Source organism: Poromitra crassiceps (assembly GCF_964638095.1).
Source record: "Poromitra crassiceps genome assembly, chromosome: 6".
Lineage (NCBI taxonomy): Eukaryota > Metazoa > Chordata > Actinopteri > Beryciformes > Melamphaidae > Poromitra > Poromitra crassiceps.
Window position 1 is genome coordinate 8,194,653 of NC_139627.1, and position 23,372 is coordinate 8,218,024.

At 42.6% G+C, this 23,372-nt stretch overlaps 2 protein-coding genes across 2 annotated transcripts in view; one reads left to right on the forward strand and one right to left on the reverse strand.

Annotated features, from left to right (window-relative positions):
- Window positions 1-7,492, forward strand: part of LOC310778701 (protein Niban 2-like) — a 53,030-nt gene extending 45,538 nt beyond the window's left edge. Inside the window, exons 9-12 of the mRNA XM_083639183.1 lie at window positions 535-642; window positions 1,324-1,435; window positions 2,095-2,414; window positions 3,940-7,492. Coding sequence (XP_083495309.1) covers window positions 535-642; window positions 1,324-1,435; window positions 2,095-2,414; window positions 3,940-4,623 — 1,224 coding nt within the window. The 3' untranslated portion in view covers window positions 4,624-7,492. The remainder of the gene's footprint in view (window positions 1-534; window positions 643-1,323; window positions 1,436-2,094; window positions 2,415-3,939) is intronic.
- Window positions 7,493-7,499: 7 nt separating this feature from the next.
- On the reverse strand, window positions 7,500-16,832 carry slc31a2 (solute carrier family 31 member 2). The gene is made up of 4 exons (XM_083639431.1): window positions 16,696-16,832; window positions 12,420-12,486; window positions 11,014-11,269; window positions 7,500-9,296 (listed from the first exon to the last, which is right to left on the reverse strand). The coding sequence occupies exons 1-4, from the start codon at window positions 16,702-16,704 to the stop codon at window positions 9,125-9,127; spliced, it is 504 nt and encodes a 167-aa protein (XP_083495557.1). The 5' UTR covers window positions 16,705-16,832; the 3' UTR covers window positions 7,500-9,124.
- Between the last annotated feature and the right edge of the window lie 6,540 nt (window positions 16,833-23,372).

Sequence of the window (23,372 nt, forward strand, 5' to 3'; positions counted from 1 at the left end):
AAATAAAATAAACAGACAAAACAACAACTACAACAACAATAATAATAATAATAATAATAATAATAATAATAATAATAATAATAATAATAATAATAATAATAATAATAATAATAATAATAAAGAAAGAAGGAAAGATAGATGATAGATGGCTGGAAAGATAGATAAAGGGATGGATGGACAGATTTGCAACAGACTGAAGAAATCAGTGGACCTATATTTGAAATGCAATCATGCTGCCAGGAAACAAACGTGACAGGAGAGAAACTGGGTGACTGGTCAGACTCAACTAATCACCTGCAGAATTCTAGATGAGTTTGATTTTGATGGACAAACAGGACAACTATTTAACGTGAGATTTGGATGGATACTTGCTTACTTTATTCATCCCTGCAGGGAAATTGAAGTAGCAGAATAAAACGCAGGAGGATATTGCAAAGTGTTTTTAATCAGGGTGAAATGAATTGAATAGAAGATCCATATGAGTCACCGAGCTCTCTGCCTCGTGTCTGCTCTCTGCCTCGTGTCTCTCGTCAGAAATATGATTACGACAGCAGCACGGTGCGCAAGAAGTTCTTCAGAGAGGCTCTGCTGCAGATCATCATCCCATACATGCTGAAGCAGCTGTGGCCCACCTACTCACCTGTGAGTAGAAGTCAAATGACTTCTCCTGTTCTGTCTCTGACTAACATCGCCTTGCCTTACAGTACTTTCTCTGTCATTAGTGTCATCTTCTACAATCTTCTTTATACTATTGCAATGCACTTTGCAGCAGAGGTCTTCAGGTATCCCCGAATACCCGAGGGTCTGACCCGGGTCTCGGGTCCATTCAAAAGAAGCGGCTGCTGGTCCGGGTCGGGTCCGGTACCGTTTGTCACGCGTCTCGGGTCTCTGACAGTGAAATGTCGGGTCCAATAGGACCCGAGTGGACTGGCGAGTGGCTGTCGCAGCTGTCAGTCCAGCTGTCAGTCCCCCTTTTTATGTCATCAAATAACTCATTCAAAACAAACCGGTCCGGGAACACATTTCCCGGGTCCAGACCTCTACTTTGTAATCTTGTTCTTTTCTATGCTTTTACTTTTGTGACGCACTTTGTAAGTGACTGTTTTGAAAGATGCAATATAAATCAATGTTTACAGACTTGCTTACTAGTTTAACCCACCCCCTTATCACCCCCTATACATGTAGCATGTCTAGCTAGCCAATGGACAACTGTGCGTTTGGTTCAAGTACCCTTCCCCCCTCTCCAGACACAAACACACACACTCATATCCCTTTCCCCCCTTTTGAAAGCCCTTTGAAGCTCCATATCTCTTCCTTCCTCAGGAGCTGCCTCGCTTCAAGGAGCTGATCTTTGAAGACTTCTCCCGTTTCCTGCTGGTGGAAAACATCTTTGAGGAGGTGGTGCTGCAGTCTGTCACCAAGGACATCATGATGGGTGAGGGCCAACACATGAAGCTGTAGCTGTGGCTGTGGTCATGGTGGTGGCAGTGGTAGTAGGAGACTGAGCAGCTGTTAGTTCTGATTCTAACCAGGCAAGTAGATTAAGGACACAACCTTAACTGGTCCAATTCACTTCCCACCCAATTCACCCGGCCATTTTGTGCTACAAGGCAGGAACTAACACAGGTGCAAGACACTAATGAGGGTTTCCAACTTCCAAAAGCCATTCCGGTGTTGCAGTGTCGAGGCCCTAATTAGCGTCTTGCTTGCAGTTGCACCTGTGTTACTTCTTGCATTTTAGACACAAAATGGGTGAATTGGGTGTGGAGTGAAATAGGCTAGAACAGTTTCAGCCAGTGGGAGGTTGTCCACAGTGGAGCTGCAGAGTACAACTTGTACCGAGTGGCTCGTCCTGAGCAGTTGGGGTTAAGTGCCTTGCTCAAGGGAACTTAAGTTGTAATATCTACCAATGAAGATATTCTCATATTTGGGTCTGAGAGACAAAACCTAATTTAATTTGTCTAAATTAGGGGTCCTTGATATGAAAAGGGTTGAGAATCAGCACTCTAGCCGCTAGAGAGACGCTAGATTGTAGCGTGTCTGATAGCTGCTAACACAACTAATGGGCCCTCTTGTTCCTTTGTTCCCCCACAGCTGTGAAGGAGGCAGCGGTCCAGAGGAGACACAACCTTTACCGGGACAGCATCGTTCTGACCAACAGCGACCCCAACCTGCACCTGCTGGGGGAGAACCCCTCGGTGGACTGGGCCGCCAAATTCGGGGGCGATGACCCGGAGGCGGAGGAGGGCTCTGTGGGCGTGCGTGTGGAGGGAGGAGGGTCCGGCCGCCGACGCAGGCAGGTGGTCTCCATGATCCAGCTGGACGGCCTGCCGTTGTCCTACGAGTCCTGCCTGGAGGTCCCGGGGGTGGAGCTTATCCCAGAGGAGGAGCTTATCCCCGAGGAGGACGGAGAGGTCTGTAGCATGGATGTATACAGACGGAGAGGTCTGTAGCATGGATGTATACAGACGGAGAGGTCTGTAGCATGGATGTATACAGACAGAGAGGTCTGTAGCATGGATGTATACAGACGGAGAGGTCTGTAGCATGGATGTATACAGACAGAGAGGTCTGTAGCATGGATGTATACAGACGGAGAGGTCTGTAGCATGGATGTATACAGACAGAGAGGTCTGTAGCATGGATGTATACAGACAGAGAGGTCTGTAGCATGGATGTATACAGACGGAGAGGTCTGTAGCATGGATGTATACAGACGGAGAGGTCTGTAGCATGGATGTATACAGACGGAGAGGTCTGTAGCATGGATGTATACAGACAGAGAGGTCTGTAGCATGGATGTATACAGACGGAGAGGTCTGTAGCATGGATGTATACAGACGGAGAGGTCTGTAGCATGGATGTATACAGACAGAGAGGTCTGTAGCATGGATGTATACAGACAGAGAGGTCTGTAGCATGGATGTATACAGACGGAGAGGTCTGTAGCATGGATGTATACAGACGGAGAGGTCTGTAGCATGGATGTATACAGACAGAGAGGTCTGTAGCATGGATGTATACAGACAGAGAGGTCTGTAGCATGGATGTATACAGACAGAGAGGTCTGTAGCATGGATGTATACAGACAGAGAGGTCTGTAGCATGGATGTATACAGACAGAGAGGTCTGTAGCATGGATGTATACAGTATGTCTGTAGGGGGGACATTCAGTGTCCCCTGTTGAGTGAACTAAGTCAGCAAATGTTTCAGTCTCCCCTGTGAACTTATAGTCTACATGCATGTGTCCGTTTTCAGAGAAGTGACAAAGAAACACTTGGAAACTCTCTTTATATAACTAACAATATAACAATATAACTTTATATACTGCTAACAAGAGGTCATCATTAGTTCATCCCACATATTCAACTTGCAGATTCAAACTCTTTACTTGTACCTTGTTAAGACACAATGGACACACGGAACACGTTGGAATCATGCATTATTCAAACACATATGCATGTATAACGTCAGCGCATGCATGTATAACGTAACACGTCAACTGCAGCCACTAACGTTACCTTACTTGGACATCATGGAACAGAACACACAGAAACACGTATAGAACATGCTAGCATCGCATACTGTCCTCTACCTTCTACCTCCTAACCAAACATGTTATCTTTCAGTCCTAAGCTCTGCTAGGTGACTGGGGGGAATAGCGTGATCCTCCCACGCGCTACGTCCTGCTGGTGAAACTTCTCACTGCCAGGTGAAAAGAAGCAGCTGGTGACTGCACATGTATGAGAGGAAGCTTGTGCTAGTCTACTGCTCTCCCCAGATCGGCAGAGGGGGTGGAGAAACAACCGGGACAGCAGGCGGAATTGACCGAGTACAATTGGGGAGAAAACAGCGGGGAAATCTGGGGAAAAAAGGAGGAAAAAAATAAAACCATAATATATTGAAAAACACACTAATATATTATTGTATTTCCTACAGGTCTCTGAGGTCAACCGAGTAGAGGAGGAGGAAGAGGAGGAAGAGTTTGGAGCATATGAAGAGCCCAAGTCTCCTGACAGCGTGGATGAGATCAGAGACCTGATCAATCCCATTGTGGAGGTGCCGGTCTCAGAGAAGGAGAACCAGACCCCCCTGACCAACGGGACGGAGCCGGGATCAGGCAACATCACCCTGGAGGACGGGGTGCCCCTCATCACCACTGTGGTGGAGGGCCTCATCACCACTGTGGTGGAGGGCCTCATCACCACTGTGGTGGAGGGCTCCCCCAAGAAGTCACCCCGAGACACAGCCTCCCCGCAGGAAATAGTCCAGCGGCTGGCAGGAAGCAAGAAGCAGGAAGCAGATAAGGAAGAGGCGGCCCTAAAGGAAATAGAGATAGCGGTGCAGGAGGAGGAGCGCACAAAATCGGACACTGAAAGGCTGAACGACTCCAGTCCCCATGACGACAGCGGTTTTCAGTCACCGACCAATGAGGGTTTGGATGCAGGCGAGCCTCAGCCAATCACAAACGGTCTGAATGGAGAGGACAAAATGGTGGACCCAGCGGATGTGGAGGTAGTTTTAGGGCAGGGAGACGGAACTCTGCACAGTGACTCTGAGACTGGAGAAGACTTTGGTGGGAAGATGGCTGAGTATGCATCAGATGTTTCTTGTGAGATTTAATGAGAGGAGAGGGCAATTCATACTTTTATGGATTTTAATCATGGGCTCAATTTGAAGCATTGCATTATCCTCCATTGCTGTTTTGTTGTTGACATTGCCTACTGCACAACTACAGTACATTTACATATTTACCAATTTTCCCTGGTAATCTCACCGCAAATGTTCTTCATATCTTGTGTATGACGCTGAATTCAACACATCTGATTCGCTGAGTTATAATTCTTTGTGTTCATCGGTGGAACCATAGCTCACCGTGCTATAGACATCATTTGAGTGAAACTCTGCTGTGTCAAGTATAAATATTCACACTACAAACCCCTCCTATACAGAAAGGCTGAGGGTCCATCTCAATGACGAGATGTTAAAGAAGTGAAAATCTGCAAGATTGTGTTTTTTCTTGATTTTAGTGACACGCACAGGCACTCAGTGCAGACTGTGACTAATAAAGAAAAACAGCTAATCTTACCAGCCCAAAATAAACTAACAGAGCCATATCGTCTTTGCTCCTCATCGTCTTTTCTCATCTTGGGAGTGTTTTTCATCTTGGAAAGACGATACGATATAATGATATATCTCATTCTGGCTCGGAGACGGTGGCTTTCCTTCCATCACACTTGCCTTCCTCTGAGCAATTAATCCGTTTCATTTTTCTTGGATTTTGAATTTTGGGTTTCTGTAGATAAATGCTCTTTTCATTGTCTGTTCAGCCTATCACTACTCCTGCAAGCTTTATCACTACTCCTGCAAGCTTCTGTTCAGCCTATCACTACTCCTGCAAGCTTCTGTTCAGCCTATCACTACTCCTGCAAGCTTCTGTTCAGCCTATCACTACTCCTGCAAGCTTCTGTTCAGCCTATCACTACTCCTGCAAGCTTCTGTTCAGCCTATCACTACTCCTGCAAGCTTCTGTTCAGCCTATCACTACTCCTGCAAGCTTCTGTTCAGCCTATCACTACTCCTGCAAGCTTCTGTTCAGCCTATCACTACTCCTGCAAGCTTCTGTTCAGCCTATCACTACTCCTGCAAGCTTTATCACTACTCCTGCAAGCTTCTGTTCAGCCTATCACTACTCCTGCAAGCTTTATCACTACTCCTGCAAGCTTCTGTTCAGCCTATCACTACTCCTGCAAGCTTTATCACTACTCCTGCAAGCTTTATCACTACTCCTGCAAGCTTTATCACTACTCCTGCAAGCTTCTGTTCAGCCTATCACTACTCCTGCAAGCTTTATCACTACTCCTGCAAGCTTTATCACTACTCCTGCAAGCTTTATCACTACTCCTGCAAGCTTCTGCAACTTCTAAAGCGCTGTTGTTGCTTCCAGAAAGTAAAATGCATCACTTTCTGTGTACCTGACCCCAGGTGTTTAAAACAGTAAACGTGTAAACAGTAAACAGTAAACATGTAAACATGTAAACGCTTTCTTAAACGGGATATGGGGTTGGATCACTAATATATCATTTGGCAGTACAGAGTAGCAGCAAAACAAAAAGACCATTATTTATATGAAAAAGTTGCAAAATTACTCTTAACTGCAGGTGCTGGGATCACTTTTTAGCCTCTAACTGGGCAGTAGGGGGTACTATAGTCAACCTCAACATACAGTTGTGTGGGGATTTGCTTGTATATTTTTACTTTGACCATGTATGCTTTTTTTAAAACATCTATTTTTGTAATATGTGCTATTTGTTTACTTTGAAGTAATTTTGTGTAATTGCAAAAGGCCTTAATGTTTCAACACTAGAGTGTTTGAGTACATACTGTCAAGGGAATGCTCGTTGCTGCTTTATATTAATATTGGGTTTATATTATAGGGTAAATTATAAAATATTTGCCTGTGGGTGGAGAGATATAAGTGATCAAGATAGTGATCCACTAACTGACTGTTATATATTAAGGTCTCAGTGCCATTTCCATCCACTTTTATGAGGGAGAATCTTCACCTCGTTGCCTGGTGGTTGCATTCAAATCTCAGTGAGAAAACACTTGACTTTCCTATAGAAAATGTTATCTAATAATATATATTTTATATATATTTATATACAGAGCACATCGAGTCAAACATGACAGTGACTATATTTCTCTAAAAACATCTTCCTTTGTCATATTGTCATTTGAATTTGAGATTTTATACTGTTTTATTGCAATGAACTGTTATGGGTTATATAAAAGACTGTCAATTGGGACATGAATGGGGGATTTCCCAGGAATGAATGCAACCAGCAGAGCCACTAGTCACTAGTTCCTCATAGCGGATGAGGGATGGTAAATTCCATTCCACAACATCTGTATTGCTGACAACCAGCAGAGCCACTAGTCATGAGTTCCTCTCCTTACAACATCTTTATTGCTGACAAAGGCTTATTCTGTCGGTCCATTTGTTCACGAGGGAAAGTTAATAATAATCATGGTTTCAGTAACTGTTACTGTCTTCCATAAAAGGGATGCTGCCAGTAAAGTGTTCCATAAAAACTGGAAGTTTGTTATTGAATGGACAAATCAAAAACATACTGCTTGCTGCATTATTACTCTTAAATGATAGGTCCAAAATATTTAAAAACATTGGTCTATGACTGATGACCTGTTCTGCAAACCTAGTTTTTCACCAGCACCTTGCAGCTTTATACATGAAACAGTCCTATTGTTATTTTAAATGTTATATATGTGAGGCACATTTGATTTGTCTCGACTGGGCTGTTTGTAGCCGTCAGATTCCTCATTACGTACAATGGAGGACTGTTGACTGTCTCCTTCTCCTGTTTATTTATTATAACACCTATACACACACAATGTCAACAACCTTCTTCTGCTTGTATTTTTGTGTGCTTTTATCTCCCTTAAATATGTAATGAATGAATAAATAAGATGAATTTAACAACTCTTCCCTTTATTGTTATAATCAACTTCAAGAATTCAGTTTCATTCAAAGTGACAGAAACCCTTAGTGAGAAGAACATTCATATAAACTGATTCAACAGTAAACAACCTCTACAGTGTTCAGGCAGGCACACACATTTTTTTTTTTTTTACTTTCATATCGTTTAATATTGTCAAAATCAGTTCAAATATAGGTCAAAAGACTTCTGTCTAACTGCTCTGAAAGAATGGCATATTTCAGTACAAAACAAATATGAAATGTCAATTCTAGGACCGGTACAAGGAGCGTATGTTCTTTCTTTCTTTGCAGGTTTGTGCTTTGTAAATGATTGCCTCAGACCCACATGACCCTGATATACAGTATTTGAGAGCGAGTGTGTTTGCTAACCAAGGTGACTCATCAGAGTTTTTACAACACCAAGATCACATGTTGACTCTTTTCCTCAAACTGCCTTATGACCTCAGACTGTTCAACTCTGTTCCTTCTGACAGGCCGAGTTTAGTTTTCATTTCAAAAAGCACACAAACCTGAAATTCATTACTCAATAACTGAAGTACATAGATGACTCCACCTTCAAACATATTTCCATTTTGTAGGCAAATAGCCAATAAGATAAATATGTCAACAACATGATGAGTTTTACTTTCAAGTCAGCACCCGCCCCCCCCTTTCTTTCCCAGCTATTACTTTTTCTAGAAGGCAGAGATCTCACTTTGGGATGCAAATTGGCTGAACGGAGTCTAGCAATGACAGATATACTCCAAGTGTTTGGTTTGAAACATTAAAACACAAAAAGACAAACAATCGTGGTATAGTGTTTAAGCAGTTTTCTCCCCCACCACACACACACACACAGAGGTATAAACCCATTTTCCACAAACATGACTTCAGGTCTAACCAGCTCCCTGAGAGCTTTGCTGTTTGAGATGCTCTGAAAAGCAAAGTAAGACAACCTGCAGGGGAGGCTGCCAGGCTTTAAGAGCTCTGGAACGACAAAACAAACGCACCTCTGTGTCCTAGTGAAGTGCTGGCAGGCAAAGTGACAAACCAGACTCAAAGAAACGCTGCAACATTTGTATGGACATTAAAGTCTTTTTTCCTTTACTAAGACTTCTACCACTGAGCAGGACATGATGTTCCCATGATGTTCTTATCACTTTTATCCAGACAATATCTGTGATCATGAACAACTGTGTCCCAAAGCCAGAAGCCAGAAGCAAAGCAGGGACCCAAGACTGAAACTTGTGACCGACAGGAGTGGAACAAAGATTTTACACACGCAAAGAACGTTTCAGTTCTCATATCCGAACAAGTTTCTTATTGCCGGTTCTTCTTAGGAAGTGTACGCTTCTCCAAAATCCACCCTGCGTTCTATCCCAGTAACCTGACCCTGAACCTGACCCACGCTCCCCAACTCTTTCTGTATGTTATTCATTTTCACTTTTCATAAATACTAACTGGACTGTCCCAGAGCAGAGCAGAGGAATAACATACAGGGCCGAGTGGTTTTCCAACTTAACATCTAGTTGTTGGAAACAAACAAAATAGAGAAGAAATGGAGCCAGTCTCTCTCTGCCTTTTTCCTCAGTCCATTTTGCTCAGTTCTCTGTCGGTCGCTGACTGTCACATCTGCATGTGGCCCAGAAGCGGGAAGGCTATGAAGTAGCCCAGGACGGAGCCGATGATCACGCCCAGGAAGATCCAGGTGTTGTAGGACATGACGCACAGCATCAGCATGTAGCCCAGAGTCACCTGCAGCATGTGGAGGGCCGTCTGCACGCCATGCAGCAGCCAGCTGAGGAGGAGGAGGAGGAGGAGGAGGAGGAGGAGACGGTTACACCAAGGATCCAATACAGGGCCAATGTCATGCCCTCTTCCGGGTTCGGCATACGCACCAAGGGATTTTCTGCCATTCAAATTCTTATAAAAATAGTTTTACTTGGCCAACCAACATGATTCAGCTATATTCAGAATCAGGGGAAACAAAATAGAACATTTAATTTGGACACAGTGTAAGTGTGTGGCTCTCGGACAACAAATTATCACTTCATCTGGGGAAAAATGAGTCCATTTTATTTGGGTCAAATTTTAATTAAAAAAAGTCCCCCGAATTTAAAATCATGGTGGGTGACGTAGCTGTTAACACCAAGGAGGAGATTACTTACCTTGGCTGCATTTTAGATAACAAACTCTCTGGAGAGAGCATGGCCTTAAAAGTAATTTCCAAAGTAAATCAAAAATCCAAATTCTTAGCCAGAATTTCATCCATCATAGACAAGAGCGCCCTTGTAACCTTGGCAAATGCTCTGATTCAATGTCATTTTGACTATGCTTGCTCCTCCTGGTTCACGGCAATCACCATGAAACTCAAAAACAGGCTACAGACGTCTCAAAATAAACTAATACGGGTTATCCTGAAACTGCATCCCAGAATCCATCTCCTCCCCTCTCACTTCCTTAGCCTTAGGTGGCTCAGAGTGGAAGAGAGGGTTTCTCAGATCAAACTGTGCATGGTTTTCAGGATTTTTAAACGGGAGGCTCCTCGCTACCTCTCTGACTACTTTACTACTGTAAAGTCAGTGAGGTACATGGCTACTCCACAAGAGGAAGCACCTCCAACATTGCTCCCCCCAAATTTAAATCTTTAAAGGGTAAATGTACCTTCTCTTACTCAGCAGCTATTTTATGGAACAAACTCCCTGAGAGTATAAAGACCCTTAATTCCAGGTTTTCTTTTAAGCTCGCCTTGAAAAAATGGCTGGTTGGTTCCCAAATGGGTTCCTAACTTTTTATTTTCTTCTGTCTCCTGTATGCTTGCAGCATTTGAACCCATGGTAGGTCTTTGATTTATTATATGAGCTGGTCTCTCTTTTTATTTATTGATTGGTGCATTTTTGTTGTTTACCATTCATTCATTGACTGATCAGTCATTGAGTGTATGGCTGTGTTGTTTAATGTTTTTGTTGTTTATGTTGCCCGCGCCCTTGGGCTTTATTGTGTTTTACTCCTTTTGATCAATATTGTTTTGTTGTATTGTCTTGCACAATTCTGCATTTATTGAATCAATAAAGATATCAATCAATCAATCAATTATGTGCCTGGGAAAAAGGTAAAATCCTCACGCATTTTAAGCAGTCTCTCAGCAGAGACATTTTCTGCTGCTTTTAATCCAAGTACTGTGCTTACAGCCCATCGAGATGTGAATTCCCTTGTCCATGCTTTTAATGCACATTGCACCTCCATTTTCACAAATATTTTCTTTCTCTTTGTTTTGACTGAAAGCAAGGGAACTTTCACATGACATTTTTTGATATTTCAAAACTGTTCCCATGCTTTAGGGCCCATAATTCGTCATGTAATTTCTGCTTGACCCAGATGATTTCAGGAGTGACCCTCACCTGTAAGAGTGAGCCTCACCGGTAAGAGTGAGCCTCACCTGTAAGAGTGAGCCTCACCTGTAAGAGTGAGCCTCACCTGTAAGAGTGAGCCTCACCTGTAAGAGTGAGCCTCACCTGTTGTTGCTGGTAGGAGTGTTTGGGAGCTGTTCAATGGAAGCCAGAGAGGATTCCGAGGGGGTGCTGCTCAGCACGGTGCGGCTCCCCTTGTGGCGGCCCGAGGGAGAGGAGCTGAACGAGGGGAAGGGCGGGACAGAGTACAGAGACCCAGGCTGGGACAGCTTGGAGCAATTCCCCAGCCACACGCGCCACACTTTGAGCAGCTCGTACAGGACTGTTAGCAAGAGGACCACAAGCACCGACAGTGCCATCCCTGCAGGCACAAGGCACAAGGCACAAGACACACACACACACACACACACACACACACACACACACACACACACACACACACAGGAATGATGACCTCACCTCACCTAGCTGAATATGACATCACACTGACTAACTCACTCATCACCACCTTAATGCTGACTGGCAGTAAGAATAGCCATAAACAAACCGTTGGTCAACATGTCTGACTGTAATCACACAACATGTCTGACTGTAATCACAGGGATTTACATGTAACTCAGCCTGTGAGGCTAAAGGTACAAAAGACTGAATCATTGTGATGTCACGCTAACAACTGCTACAGGTAGACAACTGACAATTGATTTGAATTTCTGGGCTTTCCAGGCGTATGGGACGTCTGGATCATAACAGTGGTGGTGAGGGTAAGGTCATCTTGTAAATATGCAACTCGCTCCAAAGTCACACCTTTTTTGCAACGTCATGCGATGTTGCCTAAAATGTTCTCTTGGCCAGACTGGGAATAATCTGTTTAAACCGAAAACGACTGAAAGTCACATCAACTGCTTCAGAGGTGTCATTATCGCTACTGGAAGAGATGTTGCAGGATAGGAGTACTTCTCAGCGGGCTGGTGGTCCTGCAGCTTACCTGTAGGTCCGTGCCGCTTACGTGTAGGTCCCTGCAGCTTACCTGTAGGTCCTGCAGCTTACCTGTAGGTCCTGCAGCTTACCTGTAGGTCCTGCAGCTTACCTGTAGGTCCTGCAGCTTACCTGTAGGTCCTGCAGCTTACCTGTAGGTCCTGCAGCTTACCTGTAGGTCCTGCAGCTTACCTGTAGGCCCTGCAGCTTACCTGTAGGCCCTGCAGCTTACCTGTAGGCCCTGCAGCTTACCTGTAGGCCCTGCAGCTTACCTGTAGGTCCTGCAGCTTACCTGTAGGCCCTGCAGCTTACCTGTAGGTCCGTGCAGCTTACCTGTAGGTCCTGCAGCTTACCTGTAGGTCCTGCAGCTTACCTGTAGGCCCTGCAGCTTACCTGTAGGCCCTGCAGCTTACCTGTAGGTCCGTGCAGCTTACCTGTAGGCCCTGCAGCTTACCTGCAGCTTACCTGTAGGCCCTGCAGCTTACCTGCAGCTTACCTGTAGGCCCTGCAGCTTACCTGTAGGCCCTGCAGCTTACCTGTAGGTCCGTGCACGTCCCAGAAGTCAAACAGCAGCTTCACTCTGCTCGACACCTCGAAGGTCATCTAGACAAGAACAGGGCAGACAGCAGAGGTGTCACATAGGCACCGCCTCCTAATTAAGTCAAAGTGATGTCCAGTGATGCTCCTCCTCCTAACCATGTGACCTTTAGACAAAAACCCCGCCTGAATTGTTTAGGTGTTCTCTTCAAACACGCTGCAATGCAAAGGCTTTAATTTAGCATCATTTGTCTCATATTGGTTTTACACATCAACCAGCTTCACACTTCATCTATGCTGTTTTCAGCCTCTCTCTTACTGGCTTGTATGCAGTGTTGGACTCAAGTCCAGGACTCGGGAGTCCGAGACTGGACTCATTTTAAGGACTCGTGACTTGACTTGAGCATTCATGCATTCAGCTACATGCTGATTCACGCTACTGTTCAGTAACTCCACCTCGGACTCATGTCCTGTTCAGTAACTCCACCTCGGACTCACGTCCTGTTCAGTAACTCCACCTCAGACTCATGTCCTGTTCAGTAACTCCACCTCTGACTCATGTCCTGTTCAGTAACTCCACCTCGGACTTATGTCCTGTTCAGTAACTCCACCTCGGACTCATGTCCTGTTCAGTAACTCCACCTCAGACTCATGTCCTGTTCAGTAACTCCACCTCGGACTCATGTCCTGTTCAGTAACTCCACCTCGGACTCACGTCCTGTTCAGTAACTCCACCTCAGACTCATGTCCTGTTCAGTAACTCCACCTCAGACTCATGTACTGTTCAGTAACTCCACCTCAGACTCATGTACTGTTCAGTAACTCCACCTCAGATGTCCTGTTCAGTAACTCCACCTCGGACTCATGTACTGTTCAGTAACTCCACCTCAGACTCATGTACTGTTCAGTAACTCCACCTCAGACTCATGTACTGTTCAGTAACTCCACCTCGGACTCATGTCATGGGGATTCCACTCACTCTTTTTGGTGACTCGGACTTGGACTCGAACACTGGGGACTCGAGAATCAACTCAGACTATAACTCGAGATATAGTGACTTGACTGCAACACTGCTTGTATTATGTCTGTAAAGATCTCGTTTATAAAATACGCTATAAATATATAAATGCGGTTCATTATTATAATTATTACCTGATCAAGCAAGATTCCCCTCCTGAGAAACTGAATCCAGGCCCAGGTGTTACAACAATGCTGACCTTATCCTTGTTCCTTCCTTGATCACTGATGCGAGACTGAGAGTCATTGTGAGGCCTGATGATCAGTCCTTCTCCTCCTCGATGGCTTCAAAATACCTTGATTACTGATCTGAGCTAAGCTTGATTACTGATCTGAGCTAAGCTTGATTACTGATCTGAGCTAAGCTTGATTACTGATCTAAACTAAGCTTGATTACTGATCTGAGCTAAGCTTGATTACTGATCTGAGCTAAGCTTGATTACTGATCTGACCTAAGCTTGATTACTGATCTGAGCTAAGCTTGATTACTGATCTAAACTAAGCTTGATTACTGATCTGAGCTAAGCTTGATTACTGATCTGAGCTAAGCTTGATTACTGATCTAAACTAAGCTTGATTACTGATCTAAACTAAGCTTGATTATTACTGATCTAAACTAAGCTTGATTACTGATCTGAGCTAAGCTTGATTACTGATCTGAGCTAAGCTTGATTACTGATCTAAACTAAGGTTTATTACTGATCTGAGCTAAGCTTGATTACTGATCTGAGCTAAGCTTGATTACTGATCTGAGCTAAGCTTGATTACTGATTTGAGCTAAGCTTGATTACTGATCTAAACTAAGCTTGATTACTGATCTGAGCTAAGCTTGATTACTGATTTGAGCTAAGCTTGATTACTGATCTGAGCTAAGCTTGATTACTGATCTAAACTAAGCTTGATTACTGATTTGAGCTAAGCTTGATTACTGATCTGAGCTAAGCTTGATTACTGATCTGAGCTAAGCTTGCTTTTCTACGTGTATTTACCAGCCCAATAGATATACATGTTTATTCTGTGGACAATGGACATGGGATGTCTATTATGAAGAAGGTGAAACATAAGTGAATTGGAGAAGTAGCTGACATGACACGGCATGTTAATATCTCTAAGATAATATCTCTAACACACCCGGGCATGCGTGAGACGGCACTACTTCTTTTTGTTCAGCAATTCTCTATGCAATGTGCATGCAGACCTTTCTCTACACTCCCTTATATCTATTATTTTTGGATCAATCTTTTATTCCAGAATCGATAATCGCAAAAAAAAAAAAAAAAAAAGAAAAAAAAAAAAGAATTGGGTGCCTGCAGTCAGGCCACTCACTGAACAGCAGGCCAGGCGCCGCCTACTGGTTTACTAGTGGTTTTATTACTTTATTAGTCTGAAGTAATAATTACACTTCAGGGTTAAAGTGGGTGCATCTCATTGTAAAATTGGACTTCAAACGGCCCAAATCTGGTTTCAAACGGCCCAAATTTCACACGTGTTGGCCTGCTTGGTATCTAATGCCCGGCCTGAATTATGATCCCAGTCCGCCCCTGTTTTTAACTATATCGCCCAGCCCTACTCATGATATATAATATACAGTCTCTAGTGTATGATTAAACTTTTCCCATGTTCTAATCTAGTGTAAAAAAGCAAACAAACAAAAAAGAAAAGAAAAAATAAACAAAAATCGCAATAAATCGTAATATCGAATCGCAATAATCGTAGAATCGCAATACTTAAGAATCGCAATACTTAAGAATCGCAATATAAATCGAATCGGCACCCAAGAATCGTGATAGTATCGAATCGGGAGATAAGTGAATCGCCACAGCCCTAATATCTATACAATGCACATAAGCATAATGTGACATAGATGATTTTTGTTGTTTTTATTGGATGCCATGGATACCATACATGCAAAGAGAATTGAATTTAAATGCAACAAAGAATGAATCTATTCAGCTGATCATGCCACCGTTAAACAAGAGGGTTTATCATCCCATAAAAGCACTCTGTGTTCTGACCCTGCTGTCTGTCGCTGTGTGACTGACAGAGGAATGTGTGTGTGTGTGTGTGTGTGTGTGTGTGTGTGAGAGAGAGAGCGAGAGTGTGGGAGAGAGAGAGAGAGTGAATGTGTGTTTGTATCAGAGAGAGAGTGAGTGTGGGAGTCAGCTGCCTGATCCCTGCCAGTCTCTATCCATCTTCCCTGTGAATTCACCAGCTGTCTGTTTTTTCATGGCACGCCTGTCTGTCTGTCTGTCTGTCTGTCTGTCTGTCTGTCTGCCTGTCTGTCTGTCTGTCTGTCTGCCTGTCTGTCTGTCTGCCTGTCTGTCTGCCTGTCTGTCTGTCTGTCTGACTGTCTGTCTGTCTGTCACCATGCTGCTGCATACTGTACAGCTGTACTCACAATAAGCATGTGATAATGACACCATGTTGTGCTTAAACGGCTACTTTTCCCTTCCTGTCATGCGGAACAGCGCGATAAGCAAAATGAGGAAAACAGGCCAGTGAGGAGAGCAATTAAAGAGAGAGAGAGGAACAAAGACATGTTGACGGCTTACCTTATAGTGACACATTACATTACATTACATTACATTACATTACATTACATTACATAGCCTACTGACATGGGTGAAGAAGTCTGGATCTCATATAAGCTATAGAGGATAGATAGTTAAATGCAACTGATGGGGCTTGGCAATATGGACCAAAAATCATATCTCAGTATTTTTAGGCTGAATGGCAGTACCCACTACTGAAGCCATCTGTCTGTATTAATCAGTCAATTAAAGAAAAATATAACTTTACTTAATGCAGCCTTTAAAACCAGGAAAAGACACGTTTGTGCCATACCAAAAAATCTAAGACATAGTTATAGTCTATCTCATATCAAAATATCGATATAATTTGCCAGTCCTATAAGTGGACAGAATACTTGCAGATTGCAGCAAACTGCAGCATAACTGAAACAGCCTAACTTTACAGCCTGGCGGAGTGTGTGGGGCAAACAAGGCCAGTGGTGCAAACAGAGGCTGCAAAAATGACTAACACTTTACTTCACATTGCGCATTAGTTACCGTAACTCAATTGGACATAGCCTATCTCTGGCTGTTCTTTTCAGTAGGTGATCGCTCCATGAAGGAACACTCTCTCTCATACACACTGAGAGAAAGCATATAAAGCAAACACACTGCTAAATGGGGGGAGAGGGGGATACGTATCAGCAGTATCAAAGCAAAACTTTAGGGTTACAAAAACACGACTTACAGACATCATGGTGAATTTGCAGCGCGCACACAAACAACGGGCATTTATGTGGTTCCCATCATAGGCGAGCGGTCCAATGGATGCTGGCTGTGGAGAGTCAAGCACGACGCACCCTGAAGCGCACAGCAGCAGCAGTTGTCCCAGCAAGACGACAAACAAAAAGTCAGTTGTCAGTGGAATGCGACCACCATCGTTACACAATAAACAGAAGGCTGATGGTAAATGCAGTTTCTTCTGCTTCTTCTTCTTCTTCTAGTGTTTTATGGCGGTTGGCAAACAAACTTATGGTGCATTACCGCCACCTTCTGAAATGGAGTGTGGATCAGAATGGCTTCCTAAAACACTACACTATCCTGACTATATTCTTCTACTTAGTCCAGTTTGTTCTAGAAATAAAAATATATCCCTATATCCCACATTCCCTGAATTCAACTGCAATATCTCTTTTAAATCCAGCTTGATACGATTATGCAGTTTGTTGAGGGTTTCTTCTTCTCTTATTTAAGGGCGGCTCGCAAACCAACGTATAGGTGCATATTGCCCCCTACTGTACTGGAGTGTGTAGTAACATTAGACTGTAGCCAGCGGACGACCCGCTCTACCTCCTGAGCCACAGCCGCTTTATAATAAATAAATAAATAAATAAATAAATAAATAAATAAATAAATAAATAAATAAATAAATAAATAAATAAATAAATAAATAAATAAATAAATAAATAAATAAATAAATAAATAAATAAATAAATAAATAAATAAATAAATAAATAAATGAATGAATGAATGAATAAATAAATAAATAAATAAATAAATAAATAAATAAATAAAACTTCTATATCCAGCCACATCCACATTATTTAAAAATACATTTAGGTCATTTTATACATGTAGTTAGTTACTATATTTAAAAGGTCAAGTTTAGAAAGAATGGTCTCACTCTAATGTAAGGGATCGGGCGGGGTAGGCTACTATATGGGGACTAACATCATCGCACATTAATACAACTGGACCCACTGCACTGCATGCATTGTTTTTAACTGCAAGGGATTAGCATAAAGTGGGCATGTCTGAAAAGGGGAGATATCTTGAGGTGAGAGGTCAAGGGACACCTTTAAAAATGGCCAGGCCAGTTTTCCATAGCCAACGTTTAGCCTAACTTTGCATGACGAAGTCTACCATTGGTTTATAGACTCTGGAAGCCTAGTGTATGTAGTCTTGAGGGAGAAAGGCAAAGCAGACTGACCGTGTGTTATACAGTCTTACAGCTGTGGGCAGAGTTCCTGCTTTCGGCCTGTTCTTCTGCACTGAAAGTCTGTGATGTTGCCTCTGTTCCGTAGCAGTCTCTGTGTGTGTTCTGCTCTTGTTTGTGGGAGCATGTCATGAAGTGAATGCTGTTCATGTGTCATGTCTCTGACCAGCTGAGTGGCTGCTTGTTCCCTCCTGCTCTGAAGCGACGGGAGTTGTGGCAGTGTGGTAGAGCCCACCCAGGTGCAGAGCCTCTGGAGGATTGGGCTGAAAATTTGCATGGTGGTGGTTGCTGGTGGGTTATGATCCGGGGAAGGTCATGGGCAAGGCATCAAGTCCTGGAACCACCTAGAAAGTCCTGGAAAGTTCTGGAAACCACCTGGAAACCACCTATACGCCCACACTCTAGGTCAGATGTCATAACCTCTCATTTTACTTTTTAAATATACTTTATTAAATTATTCAGTCAGGGGTAACAAACATTTAATAATTTCGTTTATATATATATATATATATATATATATATATATATATATATATATATATATATATATATATATATATACATAAACAGTAGAAGGGAGTGGATAACAAAAATAAGAAGTCTATTAGAAGGTGAGCAGCTGCCAGGTTGTGGGTCTTTTTGTTCTTATGTCCAGTGTTCTTTGTCTTTTCAGTTCTGATATGATTTGTTTATAGACCACTTCACCTGGGATGACAGCTTGGTGGATAACTGTGGCACACTTTGTCTTCCACACAAACAATTGTCCGGAAAAAGTCCTGGTGTGGTCCTGGCATTATTTCATTAAAGACACCATACATCACAGCATTATAATTCACAGTAATATTAAAACCAATACTTTCCATTTTCCCCAGACATATTTAGATCTCTCACATTTTAGGAGCAAATGCTCTATAGTTTCATCCTCCTTGCAGTCATCCATAGGGCACTCTTTGGTTTGAACAAAACAGCTCCACTTGACGATTGCTCGGACTGCCAGTCTGCCAACCAGTCTAATTTGACCACTATCTTAAATGATAGAAAACATACTGTGCACTTATTCTTCAGCATTTATTATATTTGAAAATCACTCCAAACAGCCAAGGTGATCTCATTCGATGTTTCTAGCTTCATAAGTAAAATGGTATGGTTTGTGTTAGACCTCCCAGGCCAGGCAGAACCATCAGGAGGACCAGGTCTATCCCCCGGGCCACATAATGCCCAGGTCTGCGTTAAAGTGTTGAATGAATGGACGGATAGACTGACACATGATATTGGGGCAATACAAAAATCTATATTAATTCAATGTTGTCTTTTCAACATTGAAAAAGCACAGAATTAGCCTATCAACATTGATTCAATGTTATTATAGCCTTGAATACTCAACCAACAAAAAATATTATTACGATGGAATTCCAACATTGAATCAATGTAATCTTGCTATCTATCCATCCATCCAGCCATTTATTTTAATGTAAGATGCAGGATGTCCTACGCGCAATATTTTTTTATGGCAAAGGCATGACCCGCCCTACTCTGCCTCTGATTGGCTTACCCTGATATTTTACCCTAAGCTTAACCAATCATCACTCCTCATGGCTAAACCCAGCCATGCCTTCACCATCCTAAGATAACAAAGGCATGACCGTCCCTATTCTGCCTCTGATTGGCTTACCCTAACCCTAACAAATCTCCTAATGCCTAAACCTAACCAACCGATCTTCCCGTTTGGAGGCGGATCCAGAGTCAGCTGCTATATGGGTACATAATGTCTTGTAAGTTTTTTTTTTTATCAGGTGGCAAGCTCGGGTTTGGGCAGATGAAGCCCCGGAAGTGATACTAAAAGCTGTAGTTCCTCGAATGGCCACTTGAGGCTGGCTCCAAAAGGGAGTCGTTCCCAATTCGCCCGCATGTTAAAATGCCTGACTTTACAACTAGATTAAACATGTTTACAGCCTGATGCAGCTACGGCTCTGTGGGAAACCCTTGATCTTGTGCCGTCTCGTGCGAGCTGCGCAAGAACCCCAAGATGGTGATGGCCACACTCCCAGCTTCATAACTGGGATGTCCAAAAATCAATGGGTGATGTTACGATGACTTAATTTTTTGAACACTTGCAAGATTTCGGTTTCACTAATGGTTGCCCAACTCATAGAAGTTTGATAGTACACACATCTTCTAAGGATCTTGTATGTGGATTTACTGTTATATATATTTCTTACAAGTTCCCAAATCATATAAGTTTCATTTTACACAAATTTACTAAGAATATTGTATGTGGATTTACTGTCATATATAGTTTGTAAGTGACCAAATTATATAAGTTTCACTTTATACAAATTTACTATGGATCTTATATCTGGTTTGACTGTCATATATATTACTTACATGTTTCAGGTAAAACATATACAAATTTAGTAAAATCTTTTCCATATGGGTAGGAAGAAGAGGGAGTTTAATTAAGGAAATAAAATACAAGAGAAGCAGAACTGACAAATCTATAGTTGCATTTAGAAATGATTTAATGATTTATAACTGGAATAGAGTATGTGAAGAATCTGACTTTGACAAAGGATCATAGCTTTATTTTGAGACATATTCAACACTTTTAGGGATGCACGATATATCAGCAATCATATCGGTATCGGCTGATGTTAGTAATTTTTTAACATATCGGCATATGTTAAATCGGTCCCATGTTACAATGTTAATATTGGTTATCGGTAGCCAAAATTCTCACATTGAGATTAAACAATGTGGTAAATCTATGAATTATGGGCTTTTCCAAATGTTTTGGAAAGAAATAAATGCATTCCTTTTTCAAAACCACAGTGTTTACATGTGTTTTTCACTATGTACAAAATTGTATTATCATAGAAATGTGTTTTTATAAAGATCATATCGACATCGGTAAATATCGGTTATCGGCCATAACAGCAATGTCAATATCGGTTATCGGTATCAGCCAAAATGTTCATATCTGTGCATCCCTAAACACTTTATATGAGAAAAACAGTCCATTAAAACAGTAGAGCAACAAGGATATTTACGCACTAGAAGGGACAGCGATATGGTGACATATGGAGACACTAGTAGGGACAGCGATATGGAGACACTAGTAGGAACAGTGATATGGAGACATATGGACACACGAATAGGGACAGTGATATGGAGACATATGGAGACACCAGTAGGGACAGTGATATGGAGACATATGGAGACACTAGTAGGGACAGTGATATGATACATATGGAGACACTAGTAGGGACAGTGATATGGAGACATATGGAGACACTAGTAGGAACAGTGATATGATACATATGGAGACACTAGTAGGAACAGCGATATGGAGACATATGGAGACACGAGTAGGGACAGTGATATGGAGACACTAGTAGGGACAGCGATATGGAGACATATGGATACACTAGTAGGGACAGTGATATGGAGACATATGGATACACTAGTAGGGACAGTGATATGGAGACACGAGTAGGGACAGTGATATGGAGACATATGGATACACTAGTAGGGACAGTGATATGGAGACACTAGTAGGGACAGTGATATGGAGACACTAGTAGAGACAGTGATGTGGAGACATATGGAGACACTAGTAGGAACAGCGATATGGAGACATATGGAGACACTAGTAGGGACAGTGATATGGAGACATATGGAGACACTAGTAGGGACAGTGATATGGAGACATATGGAGACACTAGTAGGGACAGTGATATGGAGACACTAGTAGGAACATTGATATGGAGACACTAGTAGAGACAGTGATATGGAGACATATGGAGACACTAGTAGGAACAGCGATATGGCGACATATGGAGACACTAGTAGGGACAGTGATATGGAGACATATGGAGACACTAGTAGGGACAGTGATATGGAGACATATGGAGACACTAGTAGGAACAGTGATATGATACATATGGAGACACTAGTAGGAACAGCGATATGGAGACATATGGAGACACGAGTAGGGACAGTGATATGGAGACACTAGTAGGGACAGCGATATGGAGACATATGGATACACTAGTAGGGACAGTGATATGGAGACATATGGATACACTAGTAGGGACAGTGATATGGAGACACGAGTAGGGACAGTGATATGGAGACATATGGATACACTAGTAGGGACAGTGATATGGAGACACTAGTAGGGACAGTGATATGGAGACACTAGTAGAGACAGTGATGTGGAGACATATGGAGACACTAGTAGGAACAGCGATATGGAGACATATGGAGACACTAGTAGGGACAGTGATATGGAGACATATGGAGACACTAGTAGGGACAGTGATATGGAGACATATGGAGACACTAGTAGGGACAGTGATATGGAGACACTAGTAGGAACAGTGATATGGAGACACTAGTAGAGACAGTGATATGGAGACATATGGAGACACTAGTAGGAACAGCGATATGGCGACATATGGAGACACTAGTAGGGACAGTGATATGGAGACATATGGAGACACTAGTAGGGACAGTGATATGGAGACATATGGATACACTAGTAGGGACAGTGATATGGAGACGTATGGAGACACTAGTAGGGACAGCGATATGGAGACATATGGAGACACTAGTGGGGACAGTGATATGGAGACATATGGAGACACTAGTAGGGACAGTGATATGGAGACACTAGTGGGGACAGTGATATGGAGACACTAGTGGGGACAGTGATATGGAGACATATGGATACACTAGTGGGGACAGTGATATGGAGACATATGGATACACTAGTGGGGACAGTGATATGGAGACATATGGATACACTAGTGGGGACAGTGATATGGAGACATATGGATACACTAGTGGGGACAGTGATATGGAGACATATGGAGACACTAGTAGGGACAGTGATATGGAGACATATGGAGACACTAGTAGGGACAGCGATATGGAGACATATGGAGACACTAGTAGGGACAGTGATATGGAGACATATGGAGACACTAGTAGGGACAGTGATATGGAGACATATTTATTTTATTTTTATTTTACCTTTATTTATACAGGGAGAGTCCCTTGAGAGCAAGCTCTCATTTACAAGGGAGCCCTGGTGTACAAAGAACATATACAGCAGTTACAAAATTACAGGTTAACACAGCAGACAATAACAAGCATCAAGAGCATAATTAAATAATTTCAAATAAAACATGAACACACCTTGCGAGGAATGCTTTCTAAAAGTGCTTTAAAAGAAGCAAGCGGGATCAAATTATCCATTTTTAAGTTTTCCTGGAGCACATTCCATCTGTTGGGGGCGAACCAAGAAAAAGCGGTCTTTCCTTGTTCGGTTCGCACCCGTGGGACAGACAGTCTGATATAGGACCGCGATCGTGTTTGATAACCTCCACTGTTACAAGAAAGGAGTGCGGATAAGTAAGGTGGAAGTT

Bases quoted from the DNA above. Each gene is read 5' to 3' on its own strand.
- slc31a2 (XM_083639431.1), bottom strand. The intron at 11,270-12,419 runs GTAAGCTGCAGG...TTGTGCCTGCAG, and splicing joins GGACGTGCACGGACCTACAG to GGATGGCACTGTCGGTGCTT. The intron at 9,297-11,013 runs GTGAGGCTCACT...CCTCCTCCTCAG, and splicing joins ACTCCTACCAGCAACAACAG to CTGGCTGCTGCATGGCGTGC.